The sequence below is a fragment of the Geotrypetes seraphini genome, chromosome 9 (genome assembly GCF_902459505.1).
Source record: "Geotrypetes seraphini chromosome 9, aGeoSer1.1, whole genome shotgun sequence".
In the NCBI taxonomy this organism is placed as follows: Eukaryota; Metazoa; Chordata; class Amphibia; order Gymnophiona; family Dermophiidae; genus Geotrypetes; species Geotrypetes seraphini.
In genome coordinates this window covers 33,512,794-33,528,773 of record NC_047092.1, presented here as the reverse complement: position 1 = coordinate 33,528,773, position 15,980 = coordinate 33,512,794, and the positions used below count along the sequence as shown (strand labels likewise).

Below are 15,980 nucleotides of genomic sequence, written 5' to 3'. Positions count from 1 at the left end.
CTCCTACAAAACATAATACTGCTTAAAGGAAATGTTGCTTATGAAATGAAAAATGTCTAAGAAAATATGCATATATTAATTTCAGAAATAAAATATATTAGGATTTCTGCTTTAAAGCACCAAAGGGCACTTTGACTAAAGTGTGGCCAGTTTTTGCATTTATTACGTGCTGTAAATGCAAAGATTGTATAGTAATTTTTGGAGATATCTTTTGTAGTTACCACTGTTAATACTGTTTATACATGGTCACGTCACATTATTATGACCACTGCCTACCTCTGATGTCAGGGACGCACAACCAATGAACGAATGCACATGTCACGTGCAAACTTTGTGGGTATATAAGGTAGGATGTCAACAAGTTGTCAATATAGCAACCGTGGCTGTCATGGGGATAAAGTGTGATTTATCAGACATTGAAAAGGGCATGATCATTGGCTACCGGGCCAAAGGTGGAAGCATTTCGGAAATAGTGGAGTTTGTGAACTGTTCATGGGTTGTTGTGGTTAAAGTGTACCATGAGTTTACAAATGGAACCTTTTTGATGACCCAACTTAGTAACTGTGGGAGCAACACAAGCTATCGATATGAGAGATGAAAGCTGCTCAGACTGGTGCAGATTGATCGGCACACTACCATGGAGCAACTCATTGTCCAAAAGAAACATGGGGCTTCCAGATGTGTGTCCAAAATGATTGTGCAGCGAACTCTGTTGCAAATGGGGCTCTGGAGCAGACGGCTGGTGACTGCGCCCATGCTCACAAGGGTTCATCTAAAAATTGACTGCAAGTTGCACAGGAGTACCGACATTGAACTTGCACCAACTGGCAGAGGATTGCCTTCTCTGATGTCATGGATGGACTTTGACATGTCAGGCATGAAACCACCGAGAGCAAACACCCAGCAACCATTGTTGGATGTACATAAGCTGGTGGTGGTAGCATTATGGTATGGGGAATTTTTTTGGGGTGTGGTCTGGGTCCCTTGATAACTCTGGAAGGCACTCTGAACCAGTATGGGTATCTCTCCTTCCTTGCCAATCAAGTAAACCCGTGGCCTATATATGGGTTTTGCTAGCCTGCCCATTGGGTGTGGCTTGCATAACTGGGGCAGCCTATACTGTTTTTTAAAAATCATCCCCCTCCCCCTTACCTCCCTTGCTGAATGGCGGAGGGCTGCCTCCTCGAATCTCGCCGCCAACAGTGCTTGGCAGGAGCGATCTTTTCAATCTCCAGCCCGGCCCTCTCACTGCTTCCTGCATGGCTTTTGCCATCAGTTCTCACGGGACCGGTTCTTGTGGGACTTACAGTCCAGCAAGAACTGATGGCAAAGCCATGCAGGAAGCAGTGCGGGGCCAGGCTGGAGATCGAAAAGATCGCTCCTGCCCTGCACCACTGGCCGCGAGATTCAAGGAGGCAGCCGTCTGCCCTCAAGCGAGGGAGGTAAGGTGGGGGGAAGATTTTAAAAAACAGTGTAGGCCACCCCAGTTACTGGTAGATAAGCCGTGGCTAATACAATGGGACAGCTTATCTACCAGTTTTAAATCTTGCATAGGCATTTTCTGCTGCCTATACATGGGGCGGCCTATATGTGGGGAAATACGGTAGCATAGATGCACATTTGCGCTTTCAGTGTACACAGTTTACATCCATTCTCCATAACCCCCAGTTTCCACCCTTTAACAAAGCACACAGTTAATGGTATGTATTAGCATGTGCTGTCATGCCACCATGGTAATAGCACATGCTAATCTGCACATTAACTGTGTAACCTTACTAAAAGGGCCCCTTAATCTAAGGTTTTGCTTCTACCAATTTTATTTTAAATTGCTTTTGTTTTTAAAGTTGTGGAAAATCAATGCATAGTTTCAAAATTGTCCAAGTAAATCAACCTACAAGCTTATTGTACTTCTTTGCTCAAGGCTTAAATATAGACTTATATATTTGTCTTTAAAACTCATTATTCATGTTTTGGTTCACAGCGTCTACGTTTTTGAAGCAGGCTTTTGAAGGAGAGTACCCTAAATTACTGAGACTTTATAATGATTTGTGGAAACGTCTTCAGCAATACAGTCAGAATATCCAAGGGAATTTTATGACAAATGGAAGCATAGATCTCCTTACTGATCTACAACAAATGGAAGATGACATGCAGGATATCTTCATGCAAAAGAAACAGGATTATGAGTGTGTATTCAATTACTGACTAGCCATCATTTATAAAGATAGAGTACATTTAGCATATTAGTTGATTGATGATTATTATTCCTGCTTTCAAAAAATCTGTTGAAAAATTGTGAAAATACAAATCTGTTTTCTATTATATGATATTTTAGGGGATAATTTAATTATCTTGTTCTATTGTATATTTGTGCTACATGATTGTGAAAATAGTTTTATTGTTATGTTGGATTTAACTCTGGTCACCCTTAGGCATAAACAACTGGCCATCCACTCCAAAATTGTGCTCGTGGAGGTCACCTTGCAGAATTGCCATCTGACCTAATATAGTGAGCCCTCTCCACAAGAGCCACTAGAATTGCCCTCAATGGTGGGGTGAACTATTGCAGTCAAGGTGGCTATCCTTAAGCAGTGGAATACTCTACTTCCTGGGCATTTACTTCTTGTTTATAGCATTTGAAATTGTAGAATGAAGAAGTGGTTTTGTTGAAGAGCAGCAAGCTGAGAACCAGAAAAACCCAGTTCAAATCCCACTTGTTAACTTAAAGAAGTCAATTAATCATCTGTTACTACAGGTAGAAACTATGGGGCCCTTTTAATAAAACTTAGCATGTGCTAAGTGCTTTATAGCCCATAGGCATAAAATAGGGCCAAAGCATTTTGCGTGCACTAATCGTTAGTGAAAGGGCTCCTTAGACTGTAAGCCCTCCAGGGACAAGAAAGTACCTACTGTATCTGAATATAACTAGCCTTATGCTACAAGGGAAAAAGAATTGTGAGCTAAAAATCTATATATATTGATGCTGGAAACATAGGGCTCCTTTTACTAAGCTGCGATAGTGGTTTTAGTGCGTGTTTAGCGCACGCTGAATTGCCGTGCACGCTAGACCTTAACGCCAGCATGAGCTGGCATTAGTTCTAGCGTGTGCTAAAAACGCTATCGCAGCTTAGTAAAAGGAGCTCGTAATGAACAAAAGCAAATTAAAAACAAAATTGTGGTTAATCCAGTATGCCCTGTGAAGTAGTTGGGGTTGAAGTGCCACTGTGCAAGTTACCCCCATGCCTTTGTATGAGGATGTAATTGCAGCTCCATACAAGTAACTTCATTGAGAGTCCCCTAGTCTTTGTAGTTTTTGAAAGAGTAAAAAATTGTAAAAAATGTTAACCCATGCTGTACTACTCGGGATTTTGTAGACTTTAATCATATCCCCCCCTCAGCCATCTGTTTTCCAAGTTGAGGAGCCCTAACCTCTTTAGCCTTTCCTCTTATGAGAAGAGTTCCCTCCCATTCACCATTTTGTTTGCTCTTCTTTGAACCTTTTCTAATTCTGCTTTATCTTTTCTGAGATAAGGAGACCAGAATTGAATGCAATATTCAAGGTGAGGTCACACCATGGAACAATACAGAGGCATTATAATATTCTTAGTCTGATTTATGAGAGGGTGCTAAAAAGTTTTCAACCCAACCAACTTCCTAAATTCCGAGTGTTATTTTGCCACTGTAGCTGAAAAGAGTGTTATTTTATTTTACAAAATGCTAATTTGCAGAATCATACTATGTTTTTGACATTGTTTCAGATCATTGATTGAGCCATGTCAGTGAAAAGTGTGGAATTTTCAAGTGTGGAACTCCGAGCCATCTTGAAGTTCCTATTCCTGCAGAATAACTCCAAAGGAAATCCATGAATGTATGATGCAAACATTGAGTAACAAATGCTCATCATACTCCACGGTGAAGAAGTGGTATGCAAACTTTCAGCATGGAGATTTCGAGACCAAAGATGCAGCAAGGTTGGGGAGGCCTCAAACAGTGTCAATTCCTAAAATTGTTGACCATGTCCATGACCTGATTTTGACAGATGGGCGAATATCAGCTAAAACAATTGCTAAGACACTAAGGATATCCAGGGAATATGTTGGATGTATAATCCACAAACAGCTGGATATGCAGAAGCTGTCAGCCCAGTGGGTGCCCAAATATTGGAATGCTGATGAGAAACAACATTGAGTGGATACTTCAAAGTTGATTTTGCAGCATTTTCAGCAAGCTGGTGCCAATGTTTTGGCACGACTAGTTACTGTTGATGAAACATGATGAGTAATAGTAGTAGTAGTATGATCCTAAGACAAAACAGCAGTCCATTGAATAGTGGCACTCAGGTTCTCCAAGGCCAAAAAAAAATTCAAGACCCAAAAGTTAGCAGAAAAGGTCCCACTGTTCCCTCTAAGCTGAGCAGGAGTCCTCCACCCACAGTCTCACCAATAGAGGGTGCTGTTTTACTGTCACATTTTTCAATTGTGAGGGACAGGCAAGTTCTGCAGGACTCCAGGGAACATACCTGTCCTTAGCGACTGAAAATATTCCACCCCCTAGTGGTAGCAATGCAGCTGGAGGACACCTGCTCAGCTTAGAGGGAACACATGACCACAGAGTTTTGGGAACAGAAAGATGTTATAATGACTGACCATCTTCCAAGGGGCCAAACAGTTAATACAGAATACTATGTAACTTGCTGTGTTGATTAAAGGAGGCATTGAAAGAAAAAAAGGGGAGGAAAGCTGTGGAAAGGAGAGCTGTTTTTTGCAAGACAATGCACCTGCGCACAAGGCTGGCAAAACAATGGGTTTCAGTGCATAGACAATCCATCCTACTTACCAGATCTTGCTCCATCTGACTATTTTCTGTTTCCAAATCTTAAAAAGAGATTGAAAGGGCAACAATTTTCGAGTGATTCAGAGGTGATTGCAGCAGTGGAGCAGTATTTCAGCGACCAGACATCAGAGTATTTTTTGGAAGGGTTACAGAAATTTCAAACCAAGTATGTTGAACTTAGGGGTGAATACGTGGAATAACTTGTAAGTTTCATAGCTCCTCGTCATTCATTTCTTGGTTGGGCTGAGAGCTTTTCAGCACTCCCCTTGTATGATTCCTTTCCTAATAATTCCTAGCGTTCTGTTTGCTTTTCTGGTTGCCTCCGCACACTGGACAAAAGGTTATAGTGATGGATATGACAGTGCCTGAAATAATAATAACACATATTTAAATTTTCTCATGGTCGTCATCCAAGTTTCACTTTTGAATAACTTTTGCTAACTCTTTGGTTGGCATGTTTAGACCTTTGCTTCAAAATCACTTTATAGAAGAGAAACAACCTGATTCTTCAGTCAGGTGTACTCAGCTCAGCTGCTGTCATTGAACAGAGGTGGGCTCTATTTAACTTATTAATTTAGAGCTGTACCAAATAGCATGTTTTACTATTTGGCCGAATACTAATAATGAAAAATATTATTCCATTGAATATAAATACCAAATATGAATAATGGCCATTAAGCTTTAACATAAGTAAAGAAACAATGTGAAATCAGAGATCGAGTGTTCATTTTAGTAGTGTTTAGCACAGTAGAGCCCCAGAGTATTTATATTTGAATTTAAATCACTATTCAGCCAAATTTGAATAATATATTTGGGACTAAATTAATCAAATACAAATATTCAGTATAGCCCTACTTATGGGCCTTGTTATGGCAGTTTTTAGAATCAAGGCTCATTTTGGTTTACTGTGACAAAAGATACTAGAACATATGCAATCGGGACTTTTTGATTTCTTAGTCTTATGAGATGTCATTTATTTTATAATGTTCACTGCTTTAGAGCCTTTGGGAAAAGGCAGTATATAAAAATAAGAAAAAAAATTTAAAAAATTTGTAAAGTTCTTTAACGGTTCTTTCACAATAAAAACATTTAGAGTTTGTTGTCTAGATTAGTGAAACAAATTCTTGCTTTAATGCATTTTGAATTGTATGTATTAAACATAAAAGTATGAAGTAATATGCAAGGATATGAATTCATGTACAGTTCACTGTAGAAGTCAACCAGTGTCTCAAACATAGAATTCTCCCCTCCCATTCAACCACCAGTTAAATGCTAGTCAAAGGACTTTAGCCTTTACATTACCACCCTCTCAGTAAGCAAATATTTTCTCATGTTTCCTCAGAATTTGTTATTATAGCACCCCCAGTCCTTCTTTACCCGCAAAAACATTTTTTATGATTTTCAAATATAAAAAAATAGTTTAAAAACTCTCAATACAGAATTAACATTAAGAAAATAAAGGGAACCCTTGTAATCATTATAAATATTTATTACAGCTACTCATCAATAAAATTGGGGGAAGAATCATAAGAAAAAGTAATTTAAAAAGAGAAAGTACATTCAGACATGACTTTTATTGCTTCATCACAGGGTATAGCTTCCATTGAGTACTCTCAACAAAATGCCAAGGGCCACCCAATAGTGGGAGCCACTTGAACTAAGGCTTACCAAGTCACAACTCTTCTTTACTCTCCATCATCCAGAGCCTGGACTAGACAGGTACAGGTAGGAGCTAGTTTCAGATTTTCCTAGTGCTGTCCTTAGCGAGGTAACAGAGAAGGCAGTTGTTATCCAACTTTGGAACATTATTGAAGATTTTTTGGTTTTAGAAGACATTGCGCTTCTGCAAAGGTCAACTTTTTCAGCCTCAACATTGTATTCCAACGGTGTGTTCTGTTTGGGTGTACATTGTAGGCTTTATGCTGACTATGTACAATTATTTTTGCCCATCGATTCTTTCCCTGAATTACTTTGACTTATTGTTAGTGCATGATAGCTGTTGATCATAGCTGATATAAAATAAATTGGTCCTAAACCTCAGTATGATGGAAATATTTTAGATTGAACACCTCTCTTCCCTATGTCTAGGATTGTCTGTGATCGACTTGCGTTGCCTTCCCGATCTACCAATCGATCGCGATCGACATAATGGGCACCCCTGGTCTAAGTGGTTCACAGTTAGGTACTGAAGCAATTTTTCCCTGTCCTGGTGGGCTCATAATCTATCTAATATAGCTGGGGCAATGGGAATATTGAGTGATTTGCCCAGAGTCACAAGGAGCAGTGTGGGTTTGAACCCACAACCTCAGTGGTCTGAGACTGTAACTCTAACCACTGCACCACACAGGTGTAAGCAGAGGTGGCACTTATAGACAGATAAAATAGAGTAACAGGAGTTACAACAAAAGTAAGAGTGGATAAGAAAGCCTTGCTATAATTGGTACAGCTGGTGTTAGTCCTTGTGTATTTGACATTAATTAGATCAGTGGTTCCCAACCCTGTCCTGGAGGACCACCAGGCCAATCGGGTTTTCAAGCTAGCCCTAATGAATATGCATGAGAGAGATTTGCATATAATGGAAGTGTCAGGCATGCAAATCTGCTCCATGCATATTCATTAGGGCTAGCTTGAAAACCCGATTGGCCTGGTGGTCCTCCAGGACAGGGTTGGGAACCACTGAATTAGATGATGCTTCCATTAAAGGCTTAGAAGAGGCAAGCTTTCACCTGCTTCCTGAAGTGGAGATAGTTTTATGTTAAATGAAATCTTTCTAGGGGTGTATTCCAGAGTGTGTGTGGTGTGTGTGTGTGGGGGGAACTTCTCCAGAGAAGGCTTGTTGATGGATATCACATTGCTTGTTTCCTTTGAAGACTGGTAAGGGATATTCTATGGGAGGACCTTATCAACCTCAGAGGTGTTTACAAGGAGATTCTTTTCTCAAATGCTGTTGCCCATTTCATTTAAGGGCCTTGTGTTGTACTGATAGATAATGAAGCTTTTTGCAGAAATGGTATGAAGTAATCGCATTTCTTGCAGTCTTCTATCAGCAGCAGCTCCCAACGCTCATTGAGTTCCTATGAGCGTCGGGAGAAGCACGGGCCATTCATCATGGCTCTCTGCGCTAAAAACCGCTAGCGTGGTTTCGTAGAGGAGGGGGATAGTTTATGAAGCTGGAGATTTCACCAGGGTTTATGGTTCTGTTAGAAACAAGTTGACCTAGCATTGGAAAATGTAGAGAAAAACAATTATATTGCGTTCCCCTATTATTTACCTGAAAACTGTTATATTCCCTACTTCTACCCAATTTCAGGAGGCATATTTGGGAGACAAAACAGATAAGATCAATTATATTAAAACTGTAAACCCAACATTATAAAATGGTTGAGGGAGCTCTACTTCAGTTTGTATACACAAGAATCTTTTAAAGTTCAGTGTGTTATTCAGTGTTGCTTGTTTTATTTTTTAAATATATATCGCTGTTCTCTGCAGATTACAACTGTCATGTAATGAGCTCAACTATTATGATTAGTATTTTTAAAATAATTTTCTTTTTTAACATTTGCTTTCTTATATTTACAGTCCAGAAAAGGCATTGAAAAATTCATTGCAACCTTATGAAGCTGCTTATCTTTCCAAATCTTTATCCCGACTTTTTGATCCTATCAATCTTGTCTTTCCTCCTGGGGGTCACAATCCTCCTTCCAGTGATGAGCTTGAAAGCATCATTAAAACCATTGCAAGGTATGTGTGACTAACATTTTACAAATTAAAAATATGAAGAAGTGATCCCTTTTTTGTCAAAAATTTAGGATTGGAAATTTTTCATTAGATATAATAAAGTACTCTTTCATCTGACTCTGCCTTTATTTCAGGGGTCTCAAAGTCCCTCCTTGAGGGCAGAATCCAGTCAGGTTTTCAGGATTTCCCCAATGAATATGCATGAGATCTATGTGCATGCACTGCTTTCAATGCATATTCATTGGGAAAATCCTGAAAACCCGACTGGATTGCGGCCCTCAAGGAGGGACTTTGAGATCCCTGCTTTATTTAAAACTGCAGAAAATAGTTATTTTAACTTCAGTCTTTAACCAGTATATTTCCTCTCATATCTAGAATTGTATTTAATATTAATTTTGTGCATAAGCATAGATTATGAAAAAAATAATTTTTGAATGAGGCCCTATATCTGTGACTTTATAATAGATTTATAATCAGGTAATAGAAATGTTCAAATTCCAACTAAGCAAAGACAGTGAAAACACAGTGGGAATGACCAAACAGGTTTCCCATGCTTAATGATTGCCCCCTGCCTTTTCATGACACTATTAAAATTTTGGTGTGTTCTTTGACTCTAATCTGTCCTTTAAGCCTCGGATTGATGCTGTTGTCCACTTGGCTTTTTTCACCCTTTATCATATTCATTCCTGCCCATTCTTGACTCTTCCCTTGTATGAGCCCTCCTTCTCTCCATCGTTATTTTTCGTATTGACTACTGTAATTCTCTCTCTATGCCTGTCTTCCCCTCCATTCTCTTAAATGTCTTGAACTGGTTCAGTCCACTGCAGTAAAGATCCTTCAATCAGCTCACTGTTTTGCCCGTGTCACTCTTCTTCTCCATTCAGAACACTGGCTTTCAGTGTCGGCCCGCATTAAATTCAAACTTCTCTGTCTCGTTTTCAAGTCATGTTATCAGTTGGCTCCAAGTTACCTTAGTTTCCTCTTTATCCCTTATACTCCCTCTCATAGAAACATAGAAGATGACCCTTTACTCTTCCTGCTCTAATCTCCTTGCAGTTCCTTCTCTTCCATCTTTCTTCTCAATCTAAGCTACCTTGGCCCCTCCCTATGGAATGCCCTCCAAATTTCAAGTTTATTTGTATTTGATATACTGCCCATCAGCATAGCCTTCCACCCTTCCACCCTCTCATTCATTCTGAATCCTTCTTCCCTAAATTCAAGTCACTACTAAAGACTCATCTGTTTACTGAATCCTTTGAACTGTCTTCTTAATTTTTGTCATCCCTTTCCTACTGTCTTCTTCCCTAACTGGTTTTTATTATAAACTGCATCTGCCTTGGATTTTTGGCAGTAGATTAAGTGCCTCAAATAAAATAAATAAATAAATTAGCATATGTTCTTTGTAGACAGGCAACAGGACTGAACATAGGCCATGTTTCATCATTTAAAGGCTTCATTAGGAGTCCTAGTTGGATTGTCTTATATATATATTTGCACAGATATGATTTACCGAGAGAGTTGTTGCTACAGAAGCACTATCTGAGCCATCATGAGCACAAAAGCACCTCTTTCCTAGATGTTGTTACTCTGGAAAGTGAAACCAAACCATCCTGATAATTATGGCTCCTTAAATGTAAAGGTCACAAGCAAGGTGATGCTGCTGCTATCTCATCACAGAAATACCACTTTCCAGGGCAATAACATTTAGAAAAGTGAAAACAGCTAAGCAAAGTAATTACAGTTTGAAAGCTTGTAGAGATTTGCAATTAAAACAAAATAACTACTTTTTTAAAAAACTGTACAGAAGTTGTAAGCGAACCATCGCCATGTGGATTTCATGTTGCATCAAATTCTGCTACAACAACAACAAAGAAGCATATTAACTGCTTCCTAGCTGAATTGGCGCACAGTTTGCATGCTACAGTTTCTTCGGTGGCAAACCTCCGATTGAGTCTGATACAGGACATTTGCAAAGCAGCAACCTGGTCCTCTGTTCACACTTTTACTAAGCATTAGACTGAATACAACACAGGACATTTGCTAGGGTAGTGTGTCTTATGCAACTTTTTTTGCTCCTTATCTTCACCCTATACACTATAGCTTAGGACTCACCAACAAGTGAGCCTCGCCTGCTTGTCTCCAGAGAAAGTGAAGTTGCTTACCTGTAATGTGGGTTCTCTGTAGACAGCAGGGGAATATAGCCACACTTACATAACATAACATAAATCTTTATTTATATACCGTGAAAGCCTTTCGGTTCGAGGCAGTTACAGGAAAAATGGCTGAGGAGAATCAGTGAGCTACAGCAATGGAGAAAGCACTGAAAATTGTATAGATTGCATAGAGGGAGTTTAAGCAGGGTTTTATAAAGAGGGAGATAAATAAATAGGTAGGAATGTTCTTAGTCATAGAGCAACGTGGAATAGAGAGTCAGTGGGTCGGAAGTCTTCATGGAAAATTTAAGGTGGGTCGTCCTGTTTGGGGAAGAGGAGTATTTTTAGGAGCTTTCTGAAGAGCATGTAAGAGGTTGGCTCCATTCAGGATCTTTGAAGGCTGCTTGGTAGAGTAGGAGTCTGTTGATGAATCTCTTATGGGTGTATCTTTTAATTGAGCGGAAGACAAAGAATGATTGAGGTTGAGTAGATCATCCGGGTCTGGTGAATATGATCTGATTGGTGAGGTAGTTGGGCAGTAGACCGTACAGAGCTTTGTAGAAGAGACATCCAAATTTGAAAAATACTCAGCTCTCAATTTTCAGCCAGTGAAGTTTTTGGTAGAAAGGTGTGATGTGATTTAATTTTTTCAGGTTAAATATAAGCCTCACTGCGGTGTTTTGGATGATGCTTAATTTCCGGAAGTGTTTGCGTAGTCCTGCTAGCTAGATGATGTTACAGTAATCTAGGATGCTTAAGACTAGTGTTTGGACTAGAAGTGTGAAAGGCGCCTGGTCAAAGCATTTTCTGATGGATCTGTGTTTCCAAAAGTCCCTGCACATGCCCAGTAAGCCAAAAAGCTTACTGTAGCTAGGGCATACAAGATCAGTCTGGGACTTCAACAAATGTGGCTGTATTCCCCTTCTATTTATGGAGAATCCACGTTACAGGTAAGCAACTAGGCTTTCCTGAATGGGCTGTAGAGGTCTATAGTGTATACTAGTGCTGCCCAATTCAGGAAACAAAATTTCGATTCGATTCAGCCTATTGAATTGGTTTTTCGATTCAATTTGATTTTCCTGCCCAATTGGGTGTTTTGTTTTTTGTTTTTTTGTTTTTCAAACATCCTGGTGGGTCTATTTTATAGCCTCTTCACCTTCTTTTCCTTCTCCTAACCACACTGGCGCTGTGGTGTAAACAGAATAAACAAACAAAAAAAAGATTTTTCCTCTCTCTGTTAAATCCTAGCTGACGTTTGCGGTCTAACACCAGCTCTGGCAGGACACACATTTCAAATCTGACATATTGTAATCACAAAACAGAAAATAAAATTATTTTTTCTACCTTTTGTTGTCTGGTCATTATTCAAATCTTGTTGGTCCCAGGCTCTGGTTGTCTTCTGATAACTTGCTTGCCAGGGTCTCCTTCTTTCTCTGTGCTAACCATCCATCTGCCATCTCTGTCCTCCCCTTCCGTTTCCCTTCCCTCCCCAGGAGGTCTGGCATCTCCCTCCCCAGGAGGTCTGGCATCTCCCTCCACAGATCCACCTTTTCTTAACTACCCTTTCATCCAGCATCTCTCCCTCCTTCCCCACTACCTCAGGGTCCACCATCTCATCGTTTCTTTTCCCAACTACCCTCCTATCCAGTATCTCTATCCCCCCTCCTCCACACCATCCCTTGTGTTCAACTTCTCTCCCTTTCTGTTCCTTCCCTCCCTAAATCCCATTGTCCATCATCCCTCTTCCTCTCCTCTATTTTCAGACTCATTATTTCTTCCCCCCCTCAAAGTCCGGCATATGCAAGTATCTTTGAACCCCCCTTCCCTCCCTCCCTCCGTGTACTTCTACACCAGGGCCCTCCTCCCCTGGTCTTTCCCCTCCCTGAAGGCCTGCACCTCACCTCTAAAGGCCTGCCTGTCCCCCCTGAAGGCCTGTGCCACCATCCCTGAAGGCCTGTTTCCCCCTTGTAGGCCTGCAATCCCCCCGAAGGCCTGCCTGCCTGTCCCCCCCTTGAAGGCCTGCATGTCCCCCTGAAGGCCTACAACCCATCCCTGAAGGCCTACACTCCACCCCTGAAGGCCTGCCTGTCTCCTCTGAAGGCCTGTACCGTCCCCCCAGAAGGCCACACACACTCCCGCTGAAAGACTGCAACCCCCCCCCCCCCCCCCCCCGGAAGGCCTGCGTGTTCCCCCTGGCCTCCAGGAATCAATTTTCCTAATTTCAGAAGCCTGCAATAAGATTGCTGACGCTAGCGATCTTTGCAAGCTGCCGTATGGCTTCGGAGTGTCTTCTCTCTGCTTTGGTCCCACCCCTCCTCTGACATCAGAGAAGGGGCGGAACCCAGCAGATAGAAGAGAGCTCCAAAGCTGTACGGCAGCTTGCAAAGATCGCTAGCGCCAGCGATCTTATTGCAGTCTGCTGAAATTAGGAAAATTGACTCCGGGAGGCCAGTGGGGAAGACGGACAGCACAGCAATGGGAGGCCAGCAGGTAAGTCACTTCCCGAGTGACCCTCCCCACTCGCCCTCTAAAGCAGGAGTAGCAGGCCAGAAAGAAGCAGCGCTGCTGCTCCTGATTTAGGGGGGAGGGTCAGTCAATGAATCTGGAGGCCGATTTTTTGTCCTGATAAATCGATTAGAATCGATTCACCCCATGTGAATCGGTGAATTGGGCAGCACTAGTGTATACCCAACTATTCAACGGTCTGTCTTATGTCCTTTTTCCTGACCTCTCCAGTTTTGATGAATGGCTAGCTGGCCGGGTCACAAAACTATTAGTTGTGTCATTTGATAAACATAGTCCAGTTTTTCAGAACTTTATTCACTGAAGGTACTGTTGCTTACCTCCAAGCTATGGCTAAGATCATCTTGCTGGTTGTAAATAGACTATTGGCCAACTTGTGAATCTCTAGTTTTACACCTGTAGGCTTAATAATGTAGTAGACAGTTGTCAGCCCGTCTGGGATAAACATTTGTTATATGTTGAACAGTCCTCAGTACTTCTCAGAAAGATTGCACCTTTGAACATGTCCACTAGATATGGTACATATCACTTAAAGTTCCACATTCCCTCCAGGATTTACCTGTACCACTTTTAAACATTTTTAATAAACTCATAGTCATATAATAGCATTATATAATATTTTACAACCATTTCTTACTAAATTATTAGCAATTATCACTTTTAGTAGATATTTAAAATCTTTCTCCTAGGTCATTTTCTTCTATGAGGTGCCCGAATCAGTTTCCCATCTATCTTTATATGTCTCAGTCAGAGTTTTTTGTACTAGGAGTGCAGTGTAGAGGTGAGAAATGTGTCCCCTCATTAAAAAATTATTTAAAAAATTTAAATAGCAAGAATGATTGGTAAAACATTTAGATTTTCCTAAGTCATAAATGGAATACTTTTGCTCATTTATCAGTGTTTAGGGCACTTGCATGGAAAGCTGGGATTTACACATGAATAAAACTGATTTATTTCTTTAATTTTCCCACTCTTCTTTTTGCTTTTTTTAATATAAGTATTTCCTTAATAACACTTGAGGCTGCTAATAATAACACCCACCAAATTACTCCACACATCTTCTGTGAGTCAAACACATAGATTAATTAGCAGCTTTTGTAGCAGTTTGTTATGTGGATACAGTTTGTGCCTAGTACCCGCCTGCTTTAACTGAACTCTGATGGATAATTTTTTTTACTTCTCTCAATTTATTTTACTTAATATTCTCTGAATATTTACCTTTTCTAATTGAAATGGTAACACTGTTGCACTGTATGATTCTTTTCCACATCTCATAACTGATTGTGCCCACCTCTGCTCCATGCCTGTTGACCTTATGTACTATATACATTCTACGAATGGGCATCTTAATGAGCGTACATTTTCGCAAAATACCTGATTGGAATCTTTTAAGTTGTGATACCTTTAATTGAGCAAACAAAAAGAGAAATGATAGTTCATGAGTCATTGAGGCTCCAGATTTGACAAAGGGACCTGTGTGGTATTGATAGCTCACGGATTATAATGACTTTTTTCTTGATCCAATATATAAAGTATTGCATCCTACAGATACTATAGTGTGCTGTAGAACCACTATGGGTAGTAGAACTTTACAATTTAAACCTCGTGTTGAGAACTTAAAAAAATGTTTTTACATTTACCCTTAGTAATGCTTAAAACTCATTTGCAGAAAGCTCTTGCATGATTAGCCAGTTCCTGATAACACAATTGTAAGCTCATCATAGTTATTGAAACAGTGGATGATGTATGCAGAGATTTTAATCCTAGTTTTTGTAATTTGTTTTTGTTTACAGTGAAATGAATGTGGCTTCTGTGGATCTAGTCCTTAGTTTAGCTGTTTCCAGAAATGTGGCTAAAACCATCCAGCTATACGGTGTAAAATCAGAGCAACTTGTAAGAACTTTTGAATTATTTTTTTATACTAAAATGAAATGCAGATTTCTGTAACCAATGCGTCTTAACTAGATCAGTGCTCCCTAACATGGTCCATAAGGCCATCATTGTGGATCTACAAGACACAAGGAAAGGACAAAAATAATATCCATTCATCTGACAAGGCTTCCTGGTTGATGTTCCTTCTTAGTGGTGTCTTCTAGGATCACAGCTATGCAACATTGCTGAGCTGTGTTCCCTGCTACTTACTCCTCATATTTAATTGATCAAAAGATATGTCAGAATCAGCAGCTAATAATTGCTGTTTCCTTCTTTTTTGAAAAGGGAGCATAGTATATTCTTCCAACAAGTTAATAAGATTGCTCTGGGATACATATTTAAGATTTCAGACATATTAACCCTTGAAAGTCATCAAAGCAGCTACTAAATGATTTATATACTCTAATCCATGCTTTCTTTACATCCAAAGTCGACTATTCTTTAGTGAAGACATGGGATTCTGTATGTTAGCTGTTACTTCCCACTAATCATGAATCTGCAGCAGGGTATCACTTTAATCTCTGAACTCCTCCCCTTCTACAGCGGACAGGAGCTCCCTCTTCAGTTTTTCCTTCTGCAAGTGAACTCATAAGGTGTGTTCTGATATGCTTTGCTTCTTTTTGTTATTTTGGGTCTTTTGTTATTTTTGCACTGGTGGCTCCCTAAAGTTCCCCCATGCCCCCACATTCGCATGGAGATGGTCCATTCCATTAAGTGGTGATGGCTTTGGTAGAGTTCCTTGCCTCTTTGGATTTAATGGAGGCATATCGTCACATCCCCATCTTTCCAAATCACAGGAAA

At 40.2% G+C, this 15,980-nt stretch overlaps 1 protein-coding gene across 2 annotated transcripts in view; it reads left to right on the top strand.

Moving 5' to 3' along the window:
- The window catches only part of COG5 (component of oligomeric golgi complex 5), a 342,545-nt gene that overhangs the window by 256,411 nt on the left and 70,154 nt on the right, over positions 1 to 15,980 (top strand). For both annotated transcript variants that reach the window (XM_033957896.1, XM_033957897.1), the window contains exons 12-14: positions 1,982 to 2,186; positions 8,413 to 8,574; positions 15,041 to 15,140. In XM_033957896.1, coding sequence (XP_033813787.1) covers positions 1,982 to 2,186; positions 8,413 to 8,574; positions 15,041 to 15,140 — 467 coding nt within the window. The remainder of the gene's footprint in view (positions 1 to 1,981; positions 2,187 to 8,412; positions 8,575 to 15,040; positions 15,141 to 15,980) is intronic.